The sequence below is a fragment of the Rattus norvegicus genome, chromosome 5, assembly GCF_036323735.1.
Source record: "Rattus norvegicus strain BN/NHsdMcwi chromosome 5, GRCr8, whole genome shotgun sequence".
Taxonomy (NCBI): Eukaryota; Metazoa; Chordata; class Mammalia; order Rodentia; family Muridae; genus Rattus; species Rattus norvegicus.
This window is the reverse complement of record NC_086023.1, coordinates 157,191,889-157,209,233: the sequence shown is the minus strand read 5'-3', so window position 1 is coordinate 157,209,233 and position 17,345 is coordinate 157,191,889. Positions and strand designations below refer to the sequence as shown.

Here is a 17,345-nt window from a genome sequence, read left to right as displayed (position 1 = left end):
TCTCTCTCTCTCTCTCTCTCTCTCTCTCTCTCTCTCTCTCTTTCTCTCTGCAATCAGGCAACCATGCTGTGACTCTCCCCACATCTCTTCCAGAAGAGTGACTCATGCCAGCTTCCTTTCTATTTCCCTTTCTTCAGTCTCCAAACGTCAACATCTGCTACAATGACTCCAACTTCAGAGGTGGGCAATTGTAGACTTAAAGACATGTTGGCCCACCGTCACCCAGACACAATGAATGCCCAGACCGAGTCTATGCCCTTTCTCAGGAAACCTCTGACATCAAGAAGGGACATTGATTTCACCGGAGGGAAGTTTATTCGTAAGCAATAATGAAGGGCCCATGATGCCCATCTGACCATTAGAACACAGGAGCCCCAGTCTCTGCTTCCCAGGAACTCAGATACACAGACATCTGGCCTCACAGCCACTAGCCACCAGCTGGCTGGGAGCCATGGGCCACGGCCCGCAGGTGCTCACTGTGACCACCAGATGGCAGTGGTAGGCCATCCTTGGAGCCCCATAGGGCGCCTTGGTGGTTTCATCTATAAGTGGGTGGTAGGTCCTGGCCAGTGAAATGGCTTGGGGGTCGGGGGAGAGTGCATCATGGGTATTTTAAGCGCTATGTGGGTAAAAATAGCTACGCTGCAGAGAATGGCAGAGGAACACCATTAACGTGGCCGGGGGCTCTGCTGCTGAGGCCGGTGGGCGGAGCTAGCTCTTCCTCATGGTGTAGCCCTGGATCATGCTATTGAAATAGGCTGAGGTGTTGCGCTCCGGGTAGAAAAGGATCATGTAACACTTGGGGCCAAAGTATCCCAAGCCGATGGCCAGGAAGTTGAGCACAGTGACCAGGAGGTCCATGATGGTGACCAGCACGCCGTCGTGCACAGACATGAAGGTGCAGAGGGAGATGGAGGAGGTGAAGGAGAAGGTCATGCTGAGAGTGATGAACTTGGCTTCGTTGTAGTTGGTGGGCAGCTCCTTGCCCATGTAAGCGAAGCTGAAACCCAGCACAGACAGCAGCAAGTCCATGCTGGTGTTGAACAGTAGCCCGTTGCGGTAGTTAGGGTGGCACGAGAGGATCATGATGTTGGGGTCATCCGGGTCGGTCCGGCCAATGGGGTTGATGGTGGTGGCCAGCATGTTGCCCACCACCAGGGCCACCTTGATGGCCGTGATGAAGGCCACGAAGACATAGGGCCCGTGGTAACGCATCCAAAAACTGTAGGCACTTGGCAGGCGTCTGGCCATCTTGAAGACACACACGATCTGGAAGGAGCGCACGGTGATGCAGGATAGGCAGATGGAGAAGCAGACGGTGAAGAAAGCCTGTCGGCAGAAGCATGAGAAGACCGTGGGGGGCCCCACATACACGGGCACCATCCCAAACGCCAGCAGCAGGGGCACGAGCATCAGGAAGCACATGGGGCCACCGGCCGAGCGCACCATGGGTGTCTGGAAATGTCTCCAGAAGATGAAAAGAATGGCCAGTGTACTGAAGAAGCCCAGGGCAGCCAGTATGGCCACCACGATGGTGGGCACTTCGTGCCACTCCAGGAAGGTAGGCCGCCGCTGGAAGCAAGTGATGTCGTTCTTGTAGGACCACATGGAACCCGGGCAGGACAGACAGTTAAACTCATCTGCAAGAGCCCACAGCAACCCCAGTCAGTGGGATCCATGTACGAGCCCCCCCCCCCCTTCCTTGTGTTCTCTGGGCCTGGACCCTGAGGCAGAGAGAGGCTAAAGAACTCCTATCATTTCCACGATTAAGCAAAGTTTCCCTGCCACCTCATCTCACGGACCAACGGAGACCAGCCATGTTAAGTCATTTTTCCAAAGTCACAAAGCCGGTAAGTTACCAAATCAGGACTTAAACTCATGTCTCCTTGCTCGGAACCCACCAATTTCAAGACCTTTCTGCCAAGATATCGTTCTCTAGGGGAAGAGACCTGTAACCACATCTTCAGCGGGGGTGAGAGGTTTTTTTTATGTGTTTATATAGTGTGTGTGCATATGTGTATGTGCATGTGTGTATACATGGGTGTTCAGATCAGAGGACCATATCAGTATTGTTCCTCAAATGCCATGCCTCCTTCCTTCCTTCCTTCCTTCCTTTTCCTTCCTTCCTTCCTTCGTTCGTTCCTTATTGAGACTAGCTCTCTTTGCTTGCCTGGAACTCAATAAGTTAGCTAAACTGGCAAGCCAATGAGCCCCAGGGAGCCACACGCCTTGACCTCCCCAACACTGGTTCCAAGTGCACGCTGCCATGTTTGGCTCCATTTCACATTGAATCCTGGGGATCAAACCCATGTCCTTGCAAGGTAAGCTCTTTACCAACCGTGTCTCCCCGACCCCACAGAGAGCACTGAGAGTCTATAGATACTGTGGTGGGTACCAGAGATGGAGAGCTCCAGAGACCAGTAAAGTCTGTCCCCTGTCTACAGACCACTGAGGCTATGACAGGCCACCAGAAGCCTTCCACACACTTGATCAGCACTTAGCCAGGGCCCTGCTTGCTGCTGGGCACACAACAAGTGTTTTTATTCAGAGGTGAAATCACCAATTAGTTTTTAATCAGGGAGGCCAGGCGAGAGCTTTTCACTCAACCCTGAAGTGTGTTAAACACTGATGTGAGTCTAAACACTGGAGTCAGTGGTCTAGAAAGAGAGTGGCTTTCAACCAAGAATTCAGTCAATGGGGACTGGGGAGGTGGCCCAGTGGGTGACCTGCTTGGCACACAGTGTGGGGACTGGTCCTGAAGTACCACACAGAAACCTATACTGGAGATTTCACTTCATGGGAAGCCACAAGACGCACCAGGCCTGGTCTCTAGCCTGTGGATACTTGCATCCCTGGGGAAGCCCTCAGAGACCCTGACAAAGTGAAGGGACCCCTGAAAACTCCAGGACAGAGTGGGGACGCTGAGCCATGAACTGAGGCCCTGAGATCTGCTAATGAAGTTCAGAGCGGGGCTGATGGGACCCATACCTGCTGAGCGGTTGAGGTAGGTGCCTGGCATACAATCCAAGCACTCGAAGCAACAAGGGTGGAGGCCCACAGACTTTTTCATTTGCCCTGGCTGGCAGCTCTTGGAACACATGGAGACAGGGACCTGGAGGGAGGAAGGCGAGAGACTCTCAGTCCTCTTTCCTCACCCTCTGGGAGGCCCCTGCTCTCTCCCACACCCAGCAAGATGCTCCTCAGGAGAAGGTAGCCTGATCCTGTCTGAACTGCTGTTAGAACTGGATCTCTGCAGGACTCTCTCAGTGTCGCCTGTCTGTGGCCTAACCCAGGCCTCCACCCTCTGGTAAAGGCACCGAAGGGTGAAGAGAGACTTCAGAGGATGCTAACGAGATAGAGTGCAATAACCAGGGTCCTGGTAGCCATCTTATCACAAAGAGGACATCGTGGCCATCTTGGTGGGGGAGGGTTGAAAGCTATTGAGAGACCCTGTATCCATCCTTGCCTGAACGGTCACTATTTATTCTGTTACCATGTTTCCATGTTACCTGCAGCTAGGACTCCTGGTTGGTTATTTCCTTCTGAAGACCCGGGATCTCAGGTGAGCTAGAACCCAAGGGCAGTGCCCGTGCCTACTGTCTCTACCGCAGAGGAGCCCAGCACACAGAGGTCACCAAGCACAGGATGAAGGGATGTGCTATACACGGAGGAGACATTGGGACTGAAGATGAGGGGTGTGTCACGTCTGAGCCTGATGAGGGAGCCACATGTGGATAAGACCATGGTAGAGGTAGGAGAAGGGGCGATGCCTTGGGCAGCCACAGCTCTGGGTTGGGTACAGGCCTTCCTTGTACCTGGCCATCAGATGGCATATCTAGATAACTTGTCACCTCCCTAGCACTTCACAGAGAAGCCTGAGTGACTTACGCTAGTCCAAAGTAAACATCTATGGGCTAAGATACCTCAGCTAGGAAAGATGTCTGCAGCCAAGTCTGATGACCTGAGTTCAATCCCCAGAGCCCATGTAAAGGTGGGAGAAGAGAACAGGCTTCACAAAGTTGTTCTTTAACCTCCATGTGTGTACCACAGCATGCATGCTCACACACACACACACACACACACACACACACACCATCACCACCACCACCAATACCACCACCACCATCACCATTACCACCACCACCACCACCACCACCACCATCACCACTACCACCACCACCATAACAACCACCATCATCACCACCACCACCACCACCACCACCACCACCACCATAACCACCACCACTATCATCGATTTAAAAGAATTAAACATCTAACCCACTACTGGGCTCCCTGAGCCGTATGGGGACTTCTGCACCAAGAACATGACCATGCACTGTGTAGGTACACTGCTCTCAGCACAGACACACATGTGTCCTTTATCACATTGCCAGGTCCCTCCCACCTCTGAACTCAAGCTCTCTTACCAGTGCCTGAGTAGCCAGATCGGGCCTGCCTGGCACCCTGAGACCTGACAGTGGCTTTCATTCACCCTTCCACGAATGGTGACTCTGGAGAAATAACTCCATTGGCAATGTGTTTCCCACAAAAGCTTGAGGCCATCTCCAGAACTGAGGTCACAAGCCGGGGTGTGGTAGTTCGTGCCTGCGGATGCTGGTGCTGGGTAGTTGGAGGCTGGAGGATTCCTGAGGCCTGCTTCCCAGCCAGCCTAGCTAAATTACCAAATCCTAGGTCCCAGTCTGAGACCCTGTCTAAAAAATCCAGGCAGCTGCGAAGGTTAATCTCTGGCCTCCACGTGTCCATACATACACGCTCACCTGCACACACATGTATGCACACCTGCACACACAGGAACTTAGAGCACAAACTGATGCCAGATGTTGGGGTGTGACAGCAAAGTCGGTAACGCAGAGCCCTGCTATAGTGAAAGCAGTGTCTTCATGAATAAGATGTACCATTATAGATGCCATGAAGGATACTAAAGCAAAAATGCTACAGAGGGGAGCTTCACTGAGGGTGGCTGTTTTCTAGCTTGGTCAGGGAGAGCCTAGAGTCCCCACAGTGAGAAGACAGAAGAGCAAACTGGGAATTAGTGGGAAACAGCAACTCAGATCCTCAGAGAACTGGGCCGGGGGTGCCTAACATAGCCCCAAAAGATACAGGTGGATACATGCATAGGATATTCAGGAATACATAGAGCGTTCTAGTATGAAGGTACTTGCGTAAACACATACGGCCCTAACAAGAGAGACCTAAAAGTACACAAAGCGAGAAAGAATGGAGGGAAAACAGAGATTGTGTGGTACTCAATCATAACGGGTGGAAATGTCAACATCATATTTTCAATAACTACATAGAACTAAACAGAGGATCCACAAAAAAGTAGAGAACTTGACCAATACCATGAAACAGCGTGCTCTAACGGGACACTATAACAGGACACTCTAACAGGACGCTCTAACAGGACATTCTAACAGGACACTCTAACAGGACACTCTAACAGGACGCTCTAACAGGACACTCTAACAGGACATTCTAACAGGATGCTCTAACGGGACACTCTAACAGGACATTCTAATAGGATGCTCTAACGGGACACTCTAACAGGACACTCTAGCAGGACACTGTAACAGGACACTGCAACAAGACGCTCTAACAGGACACTGCAACAAGACGCTCTAACAGGACACTCTAACAGGACACTCTAGCAGGACATTCTAACAGAACACTCTAACAGTTCACTCTAACAGTACACTGTAACAGGACACTCTGCTCTGTAGCAGCAGAACACAGTACCTTACTCACCGAATGCATGTGAGCATTCCCATTAGGTCCGTGCTAGGCTACAATGTAAGGTTTGACCAAATTAAAAGGATCAAAATCAGGGTGGTCATGTTCTCCAAACACAGAAAAACCAACTTAGATAAATAACAGTAGGAAGGGCTGGGGAGACCACTCAAAGGTTAAGAGCACTGGCTGCTCTTGCACAAGGTCCATCCTGGACTACATAAGAAAACCAAAGAAGAGGATTGGAGAGGTAACTCAGTTGTCAGAGTGATTACCCAGCACACAAGAAGCCCTGGGTTTGAACCCATCCCTCCATAACCCAAGGGCTTAGGGAGTGGAGGCGGGAAGATCAGATATTCAATTTCATGCTCAGTTACAAAATGTATTTGAGTCCAGCTTGGGTTAGAGACTCTGTCAACAAGGAAAAGAGAAGGAAGGAGGGGAGAGGTAAAGGAGGAAGAGAAAAATACAACCAGCTAATAGGGATCTTGCTTAGCATGTGTAAGACCCTGGGCTTGATCCCATCCCCATAGAGCACACAAACAAAAAAATAAGGAAGGACCTAAAATCACTGGTGTTCACTAGACTTAGAGTCATAGTGGTGGGATTCTGGTCCCCACTGGAGAGACATATCCACAGCAAACCAGCTGGTTCCTCTGAGGTCTTCCCACCAGTGGATGAGAGGGTCACAGAAGGAGGGGGCTTGGGCTCTCACAAGAAGCTGCATGGGTTATGCAGGGTAGGCAGCTTGGCACCTGAGGACAGCCCTTTTATGCCTCTGTCTTGGGGACATTTATGGTCAGGCAGCTGGGGGGCTGGGGACCTTAGGATGGAGGTTACCATTATTCTATGGAGTCCCTCAGAGCAGCCACAGCCAGTGAAGGAGGGGGACTCCAAAATGGGGTGGAAGAGAGGGATGGTCACTGCCTGTCATTTGTCCACCAAATGTCCCCTTTGCACAGACGGGGCTGCCTAATATCGTAAAGGCTCGGTGATCCTCCAGCCTCAAGCAGGACAATCTTGTGCAGTCATCACTGGCTAGCACCTCGCCTCAGCTAGTAGGCCGTGCCTTCTACTCTCTGCCATGGGGCTACGGTATAAGATGATGTCCGTCAGGAGCTGTGAGGCACCTGAGACCTGGAACTCCAAGGGCTTCGCACTCCACAGAGCAACCTGTGGCTACCAGAGGATGGGATCCAGGCAATCCATGCTGCACATTTCTCTCCCTTGGGACCCAGCTCTGAGGCAGATCCTTGGAAGGTAACAGGAAGATGGTGCTACTGTGGGCCACAGCAGTGTGTGACTCGAGGACATTCCCTGGGTCTGGCTTTTCCTCTCCTCTGCTGCAAGCTTTCCTTATTCCCCAGTCTTGTACTTGGAGGCATGTCTGTGATAATCTATCACACATGACCCATGCCTCAAGCTGTGCATTATGGGAATGTAGACGGAGTAAGACCTCATAGGTCTTTTTTTTTTTTTTTTTTTTTTTTTCGGAGCTGGGGACCGAACCCAGGGCCTTGTGTTTCCTAGGTAAGCGCTCTACCACTGAGCTAAATCCCCAGCCCCGACCTCATAGGTCTTAATACCCATGTCTTAACTATATGACTTGACTCTATGGTGGGGTCATTGCCTATATAATTAAAGAAAAGAAGGGTCCCTCATCTGAGAGAACTGGGATTCTTACACAGAGGGGATATGTGGAAACTGACAAGACCACAGAGAGACTCTCAGATGACAAAAATCAGTGTGGAGCACCCACAAGCTGAGGAGAGCCAGGGAGTCCCAGCAAGCTGCCAAACAGGAGAGAGGCCAAGCAGGTCCCTGGCCTCTGCAGGGACCAGCCTCACCTCCCCCCTTGGCTTCTGCTTGCAGAACCCGAGAAGAATGTCTGTGGTTCCAGCTCAAGAAAACAGAAAGACATCGACCTGACTCACTCCACAGACTCAACAATGGTGATTGGCTATAGCTGGAAGGCTATGCAGAGAAAACCTTGACCTTAGACAAGCTGTGTGGAGTTAAGGAGATAGTACAACCTCTCTGTGCCTTCGGTGATCTAGCCTATACAATGGGGAGAGCAGTAGCCTCAGTCCCTGGGATGATGGGTTATCCTCTCAACTTGGTGAAATTTAGGATCTGAAAGGATGAACCTCTGGGTATGTCTGAGAGGGTGTCTCTAGAAAATCTTAGCAGAGAGAAGATCCACCTTGGATGTGGGTGGCACCATCCCATGGGCTAGGGTCCTAGCCTGAATAGAAAGAAGAAAGTGAACTGAGCACCAGCCCCCCCATCTCTCTGCTTCCTGTCTGGGGATGTGATGGGGGTCCACCACCTTAGGCTCCGGAGGCCATGCTCTCCTGCCATGACAGACTGTGTCCTCAGACCCTGAGCTTCTGCACCCATGAAGTGCTTTTAACCAGTTGCTCAGTGGTAGCATCAAGGAACGTGCCTGACCCATCACCTCAGGCTAATCCTGGAGCCACATGCACTTCAGCGCAGGGCTGTGAGCAGAAGCCCCTGACTCCCCGTCTCCCGGAGCTAAAGCCCCTTCAACTCCATAGCTCTCAGTTAGCAAAGAAGGACCCACAACCCAAAATGGAGACCCCTCCAGCTATTTCTGACACATCCCTAGAACCCCTTCTTGACAAGCACCCAGGCGCTAGCTACCCTCCAGGCTGACCGTGTTGTTGGGGGTGTACCAGGACACATTGTTAATGTAGGTTAGCCTCTTGCTGGTGGGAGAATAGGAGGCGATGCTTTGGAAGGGATTCTGGCTCAGGTCCCACTGCCACTGGATGATGTCCAAGAGCATCGGCATGTCCCCTTGTTGGTCAAAGAAGAGCCGGTTACCCAGGAGCGTGAAGTTGACGTGCCAGATCTCCCTGAGTAGCTGGAGGGGTCAGAAAGAAGAATAGCTGAGCTGGCACCAGACGGGAACAGACATCTGATTGTCTACCCCACTCGCCACCCGCACGCCAGCCTCAACACCTGCCTAATGGGAGCACTGGGGACGTGGAACTGTCAGGTGGTGACTCTGGAACCTGAGGTACCTGGAGCTAGGTCTCAACCTGGCCACTGTAGCCCTGTGAGGCTTTAGCCCTGCTGCTCAATCTCTCTGGACTTATAGTTTCTTGACAGAAGAAGCTTCCAGTTTCTGGACTCTGGACCTGCATTAGAAACTTAGAATGGGGGCTGGAGAGATGGCTTGGCGGGTAAGAGCACTGACTGCTCTTCCAGAGGACCTAAGTTCAATTCCCAGCAACCACATGGTGGCTCACAACCATCTGTAATGAAATCTGATGCCCTCTACTGGACTGTAGACAGCTACAGTATACAAGAAAGAAAGGAAGAAAGAAAGAAAGAAAGAAAGAAAGAAAGAAAGAAAGAAAGAAAGGAAGAAACAAACAAAGAAACAAAGAAACAAAGAAACAGAGAGAGAGAGAGAGAGAGAGAGAGAGAGAGAGAGAGAGAGAGAGAGAGACTTAGAATGGGAGTTGGAGAAATGGCCCAGCAGTTAAGAGGCTGCTCTTCCAGAGGTCCTGAGTTCAAATCCCAGCAACTGCACGGTGGCTCACAACCATCTGTAATGGGATCTGATGCCCTCTTCTGGTGTGTCTGAAGACAGCGACAGTGCACTTATATAAAATAAATACATCTTTTTTTAAAAAGGAAACACTAGCTGAGAATAATGCTTTCTTCTCCTTTCTCCTAGGAGTCACCTGGGGCATCCCTCAGGAGCTCTCTCAACTGCAAACATCAGCTGGAACTGCCCCCCACCCATCATTCCCACACCCCTAAACCAGGGGGTCAGCTCCCCAAACTGGTGCTAGCTCAGACGTGCTCCCAACAGAGCAGCCTGAGGCTGAACTGCAGTCCTAGCTCAGTTCTTAGCTGGCTTTGTGACTTTGGCTCCCTGTGCCTCAGTTTCCCTCGACAACCGTGAGGACACATCCTGGCGAGCGCATGGCAAGTGCACGTGTGCCCTGAACAGTGGCACGGGGTACCTGCATCTCAGCACTCAAGAGCTGGCACGCGGTGGGCCGCCAAACGCCTTTCAAAGAACTGTACCTTTCAAAACACAGGTACTTAGGACTGGGGGGCTTAGGTTCTGCAGCTATGGGATACGTGGCTGAAATAGAACAGAGTTGGGCTGCTCTCTCTCTCTCTCTCTCTCTCTCTCTCTCTCTCTCTCTGTGTGTGTGTGTGTGTGTGTGTGTGTGTGTGTGTGTGTGTGTGTATGTGTGTGTGTGTGTGTGTGTGTGTGTAGCGTATGTACAGGGTGGGTAGTGTGCCGATGCACCAGCACAGAGCCCAGAAGAGGACATTAAGTGTCTTCTTTCCCTTCCCACCTTAATCCCTGGAAACAGAGTCTCTCACTGAACCTGGAGCCCCATTATTGGACATCAACACCAACAAACCTCCCGTCTCCACACGCCCCAGCATTGGGTTTATACGTACACACAGCTAAGTCCAGCTTCTTACATGGGTGCTGGGGATTCGAACTCAGACCCTGTGCTTGCTGGGCATCTGGAGTTAGGGGATGCCCTGTGGCTTCCTGTACCCTTTGCCCAGACTACAGCATGGCAATGGTGGAGTCAGCCCCTGCGAGTTTAGGACCTACCTGCCACGGGTAGACCTTTTGCTTGGTGCAGCGGACCCGGTTACAGCCGAGGAGTCTGTGGAGGGCATGGGCCACCGCGTAAACTGCTGAGTACACGCTGTAGACCACGCGCTCCCCCGAAAGTATAAGGATGTTGTTGAAGGACTTGGTGGTGTTCAAGCAGGCGTCACAGTCCTGGTTGCAGGTCGTCCGCAGGTTGGTCGTGTTAGGCACGGGATACCCTGGCTTGTCACGGCGCACTCGGAACTGACTGAAGCCAGGGATGGACACCCTCTGGATGGTGACGCCCAGAAAAGTACCCGTGTGGCGCAGCTCCGTGAGGTTATGCAGAACTGGGTCGATAGCCCAGGACTCAGAGGCGATCCACACAAAACCCGTGAAGTTCCAGCGGAGCACCTCGTGAAAGAAGCTATACAGGCTCAGCTCGGGCGAGAACACCACCACGACGCGCGCCGAGGTCCGCCGCAGCTTGTCCAGGATGTTGTCCAGTTGTCTCTGCTCCTCGGACCTCATGACCTGGCTGGACTCAGGTATGGGCAGAACCTCCTGGAAGGCAATGCAGATGTCGCTCGTTTTGGTCAGACGCTGGCTCAACAGGTGGCTGTTCTCGCGGCCGTAATCGTCGTCGCTCACCAGCACCACAATCCAGTTCCATTGGAAGTGAACCATCAGCTGCACCATGGCCTCGATGTGGTGGGTGGCGCTGGGCACTGTGCGTAGCATGCTAGGGAAGTGCCGCTTGTCCCGCAGCTTGTCGGAGATGGCGCTGTATGTGATCTGCCAGAGAGAGGTGTTAGCAGAGGGGTTCCATCTGACATTACCCTGGTGACACGTACACACCCAGTGTGTCTATGCTGTCATCATCATGGCCACCTCAGTAAATGCAAGGTCCTACTATTCACCGTGCCCTGGCTGGGTGACCCACATGACATCCCGTGTTCGCCTAGTGCACCTGTCACGTGTCACACCCTGGCTAGGTGGTAACATCTGTCTCTTCCCTGTTTAGCAACCCTGACTGAGCTTCTCCCACCTCATTGTCAGCCATACACCCTCTGCTGTGACCTCAGTGTACCCCCAAATGAGGCTCCCAGCCTCTTTTCTCTCCCACCACACCTTCTTCCTTCCAAGACTCATGCAGCCTCTTATACAAAGATCATTTCTAGGCCTGCAACCCCATCGTCCAACCCCAACCTCCCTCCTGAACCTCAGGCTTGGATTTGGGAATGTCCACCTCCCATCTCAAACTTGACTTTTCGCCCTTTAAGCTTTATTGTGCATCTGGAATGGAACTGACCGTTGCCTGGAACCTTTCCCAGATTGCACCATTGTTTTAAACACGCTGACGATGAACCATCTGGTGTTATCCTCCCGAAGTCTGATCCAGGTTGATGAAGACAACCTGAACCAAGCTTCCAGACTCGCCTCTTCGAGGATCACTGCCTGCAGGGTCCCCCTCATGGAAAGAATCCATCCCTTCCAGTTTCTAGGTCAAAAACTGTGATGGTGTCTCTGTCTCACACAACACACGCCCATCCAGTTCCTTCAGATGTCCCTTGAGGGTGTCCATTCAGACCCATCAGTGATCTCTACTCCATCCCAGTCACCACTCTCAAGGCCCTGGCTCTGCTCACTGTGCCCATCAGGTGCCTCTTGCCGTGGCATCTGCTAACTCTTAACCTGGAATGCTCTCCTCTCGGTTGCTCGCCCACACACCTCCCCTGTGATCTGCACAAACCCATCTGATCACCACATTGAAACGTCCAATCTCTCAAGCCTGTTTCAGTCTCCACCCAAAACCCTCTACCCCCACCCATGGCTATTTTTGTTGTTGTTTTGTTTTGTTTTCTGTTTTGCTTTTGGGGACAGGGTTTCACTGTGTAGCCTTGGCTGTCCTGGTATTCACTGTAGACCAGGCTGGTCTTGAACCCACAGAGACCCACCCACCTCTGCCTCTGGAGTGCTGAGATTAAAGGTGTGCATTACCATGCCTGGCCTCCCCTGGCTATTTTACCATAGTATTTCTAACATTCTTTATCATTCATTCATCCATATGCATTTCTGTGTCTTCCCATAGAAGACAGATTGCATGCAAGCAGGGGTTTGTGCTTGGTTCTCAGCTGATTCCCTAGCACCTACAACCATCCCTGGCACACAGTAGGTATCCAGGAAATATCTGTTAGATGGATAAATGGATGAACTCAACCCTGGACCAGACATAGCACATCAAAATGTTACTACCTGTTTAGCACCTACTAAGTATCTGACCCCACTCTGGGTACTTTGCAAGGTAAGAGCTGCTGCAGCAATTCCAATATTTGTGCCAGCTTACTGTGTGACAATCTGACTTATAATTAATATCCTATACCTGTGCTTGACTGGGCACTTTCACCCACGCGGCTGGTGACAATTAGATCAATAGTTGTCAGAGCCTCACAAGACGGCTGAACAGGTAAAAGCACTTGCTGTCAAGACTGAGGATGAGTTTGGTCTTTGAAGACTCACTCGGTGGAAGGAGAGAATCAACTCCCACACCATTCTCTGACCTTCATACATATGCCATGACACATGCATGTACTCTCTCCCAATAAGTGAAAATGTAATCCAAAAAGATTTAAGAGATGCCAGGAGCAGCCGTCCATTCCTTTAATCCCAGCACTCGGGGAAGCAGAAGCAGAGGCAGGTGGATCTCTGTGAGTTCAAAGTGTTAGCCTGGTCTACAGAGTGATTTCTAGGATAGCCAGGCCTATGTAGAGAGACCCTGTCTCTTGACCCATTCCCCTACCCCCCACATTTAAAAGATAATAGCAGATGTTCAGCACTTTGGGGTATGTGTGTACGTGTGCACATGTGTGTATGTGTGCATGCATGCACATGTGTAATATGTGTATGTGTGCACATGTGTATATGTGTGCATGTGTGTATATGTGTGTACACACACATATGTGTATTGTGGACATGTGTGTATAGGTTCACATATCTATACACACATGGAGATCAGAAGTCAACATTAGGCATCTTCCTCAGTCACTCGCTACCATATTTCTGAAAATAAGGCCTCGCTCACTGAACCTGGAAATCACCAGTTTGCCAAGACTGGCTGATCAGTGAGCTCAGGGAATCCCCCTGTCTCCACACTCTCTCCCTCACTGCTTGTCCAGATTTTTTTATGTGGGTGCCGGAGATTCAAATTCAGGTCCCATGCCTGCACACTTTACCATCTGAGCCATCTCCCCAGGCCCTAGTGGCACTCTTTGAGGGCCTACTATGAGTGAGTCAGGCCCTGTGCTAGGCAACTGAGCAAGCTAATACTGCCTGCTCTTTAGTCCTCATTCTAGAGAAAGATGCATTTTGTGGTAATGACAACATTGCAGACCACCTACTGTGTGCTGAAAACTCTTTCGGGTTGACCACTTTAACCTACAGACAGTCCTGGGATGGAGTTTCATCAGCCCACTTTACAGATGGGGAAACCAAGGCTCAGAAGGATGAAAAGATTTGTCATAGGTTTCCCAGTAAGTCAGTCCTAAGCCTAAACGGCTGTCTGCCCCTACTCATGTTCCCACCATGCCTAACAGGGAGGAAGAGCTTCCCACCTCGGGACAGCTGCCCCTCTCACTCTCCCCTGTCACATCTCCCAGGCATCACCTGTGGGATGAGGAAATGAGAGAGAATGTTGGACACGGTAATGGCGGACTCAGAGTTGTCGGGGCCAATGACAGCCACCACGTGGGGCATGTACTGGCTGTAGTCTTTGAGGATGGGCAGGAGGTCGTCGTCCTGTGCCAGGAAGTAGAGCCCAGGGTGGATATTGTTGGAGAGGTAACAGACATCCACCATCTCGTAGCCGAGCAGCACGCCGGGTAGCAGGGAGCTACAGTTGTTGATCTCCTCCACAGCGAAACGCATGGCCTGCATGAGGTTGTAGCCCAACACCTTCATGGTGAACCTGCAGGGCCATACACAGAGAGGGGTGTGTCCACAGGGAGAGGGGACTAGGACAGATGGCTGTTCTGTTCCCCGCATGAGAAAATATGACAAGGGACACTCTAAAAGGTTCTGGCAACCACATTCCTGTCACTACCGTCCCTATGACCCTGTGATCCCTGTGATCCCTACCACTGTCCATTCACACCCACAGTGACCTCCTCCATCACTGCCATCCCCGCTGTCACTGGCATGTCCCACACTCCCAGCACCGCCACCACCATTGTTACCATATGTTTGTGATCATCACCGACAACAATGACATCAGCACCACCACCACCATCGCCAACATTACTGCCCAAACCATCATTATCATTAATATCATGACCAGCACCTTTACTACAGCATTGCAACTACCACCACCACCAAAACACCATCATTATAACTATTAAAACGGTCACCATCACCACCACCACCATCACCACCATCACCTCCACCACCACCACCACCACCACCATCACCACCACCTCCACCACCACCACCACCACCACCACCTCCACCACCATCACCACCATCACCTCCACCATCACCACCATCACCATCACCACCATCACCTCCACCACCACCATCACCACCATCACCACCACCACCACCACCACCATCATTACCACCACCATCACCACCACCACCACCACCACCACCATCATTACCACCACCATCACCACCACCACCATCATCACTACCACCACCATCACCACCATCACCACCACTATCACCATGACCACCACCACCACCACCACCACCATGACTACCACCATCACTCCCAACCATCCTCATCACCACCATTACTGTAACCACTACAACCACTACCAACATCATCCCTACACCCATGTTAACTACCACTGTTATCAATAGTCAGCATTGCTAGCGACATCACCACTTCTCTGCCACTAGCACTGACCTCATCATCACAGGCATCAGAGCACTTAGCACCAGCCTCCCAAGCCTCCCCAGCCTCCTCTGCCTCCTCAGTCTCCCCAGCCTCCCCCTGCCCCAGCCTCCCCAGCCTCAGGTCCACACAGCATCCTCTTCATTGTCTAAGTAGTGAATTCCCACAGTCGGCTCTTAGTTAGTTCACTCTCTCCCCTCCCCCTCCCTCTCCCCTCCCCTTTTCTCTCCCCTCTCCCCCTCCTGTCCCCTTCCTACCCCACCCCCCTTTCCCCATCACCCAGAATGTTTCTCTTTCTGAGCAAGACCAGGATGACTCCTATATGCACTCAGTCTCTAAGTGGTGCTGTCACCCCAAATGGCTCACAGAAGGGGAAGGGGGACTCCCCAAGCCCCAAAGCACTCCGTGTCTCCCCAACCACAACTTGGGAACTGCAAGGCTCTCCTCCAGTGTCCAGTTCAGAGCTCACTACCAAACGCCACCTTCTGCCTGGCAAGGCAGAGCCTGATGTCTAGACAACACTTTGACATGGTCTTATTGGGGGTGGGGGCTCCCCCGTTTGTCAAAGTGGCTAAGGATGGCTTCAATGGTGACCCAGTGAGTTTAAACACCCAGTCTTTCCAGGGATGTAACACAGGGACAAAACAGGTCTCCGGATTGCAAACAACCGCTTAAAATTTCAACAGATGGTGCAGGAGGGGTGGGGGTAGAGGGCACTGAGGGCTACAGGCTGGATCTAGGATTGGAGGGCTGTCACACAGATCATGCAGGGGGCACTGGGAGATAGCAGGCTGGATCTAGGTTGGGGCTTGGTGCACAGACCATGCAGGGGGCACTAGGATCTAGGATTGTGGGGCAATGACTTAGCAGATGCACTCTGGACCCTGTCCTGGCCTCCTAAGCACTGTACTTTCTAGAGTCCCCACTCTCTGCTCTGCCCCTCCATCACTACTTGTGACTTCACGGGAACTCACTCATTGCACTTGGGCACCTGCAGGTAGCTGAGGTGGGAGATGCTCTTCACGTTGGCATGGAGGGTAAAGAGGCCACCCAGGAGGTAGTCCCCGGCCAGGTGGAAGTCAGAGTTCTCTACCAGCTTGCCTGGCTTAGGCAGAACATGCAGCAGGAGAGACAGCAAGCAGAGTGTCCTTGCCTGGGGACCCATGACAGCAAAGTGACAGCCGTAGAGGATGCCCGGCTTCACTATGGAGCAGGTCAGTCCACACCGAGGCATTTGCACAGACATTTACATAGTGACAATTCTGCCCGGGGATGGGCGGACATCCCTAAGGGCTCCGGGCAAGGGACAGAGACTGGAGCAGGATATATTTGTGAGCCCAGGGGGGCCCACATGGCACAGGAGAACAATGCGTCTTTACGACATGGCTGCACCCGGCCTTCTGCCTGAGCTCATACCTGTGTGGCCACTGACTGTGAAGGTGACAGTCAGCCGTGGTGGACATGCAAAGTGCATAAGGAAGGCAGAGGAGATAGCCGTGGGCACAGTGAGCCCAACCTCGTCCATTGGTTGGCATACAAGAGAAGGAATACCAGCAGGCATGCAGCCCAGAGCTGCCCCCACCCACCCAATGGATAGAGAAGACTGGGATATCCCAATCTCCTTTCCCAACCATCATCCTCACGGTGCCCTTGTGACCCCTATTCCCTATCTCTTCAGTCTGGTCTCCCCACCTACCCTCCTCCTGCACACACTGGGCGCTGAGCTGGCTTAGGGTGCAGGGTGTGGACTTCTTCACTGCAGAGCCTGTTGTTCAAACACTGGGTAGAGTACTGGGGAGATCTGCACTGGTTCCCCACGGGCTCAGTCTCCACTTCAGCCTCATGGGATGTTAAGACATCTCCAGACTGGTTGGCATGGTGATGTAAGGTTGGCATTCCAGCACTCCGGAGGTGGAGCCTTGGCTGTACAGGGTGCTGGTTCATTTTCGTCCACTTGACATTGTCATCTGGGAAGGGGGGGCCCCCCTCAGATGTAGAATTGTCTCCATCAGACTGACCTATGGGTAGATCTCTAGGGCACTTTTCTTGATCAATATGGGGGGGGGGCTTGGCTTACTGTAGGAGGTGCAAACAAAGCCAGCCACG

At 52.0% G+C, this 17,345-nt stretch overlaps 1 protein-coding gene across 1 annotated transcript; it reads right to left on the bottom strand.

Moving 5' to 3' along the window:
• Positions 1-296: 296 nt before the first annotated feature.
• Positions 297-16,435, bottom strand: Tas1r2 (taste 1 receptor member 2). Its single transcript, NM_001271266.2, has 6 exons — positions 16,214-16,435; positions 14,012-14,312; positions 10,367-11,143; positions 8,426-8,635; positions 2,989-3,112; positions 297-1,640 (listed from the first exon to the last, which is right to left on the bottom strand). Exons 1-6 carry the CDS (start codon positions 16,402-16,404, stop codon positions 712-714), a joined length of 2,532 nt encoding a protein of 843 aa, NP_001258195.1. The 5' UTR covers positions 16,405-16,435; the 3' UTR covers positions 297-711.
• Between the last annotated feature and the right edge of the window lie 910 nt (positions 16,436-17,345).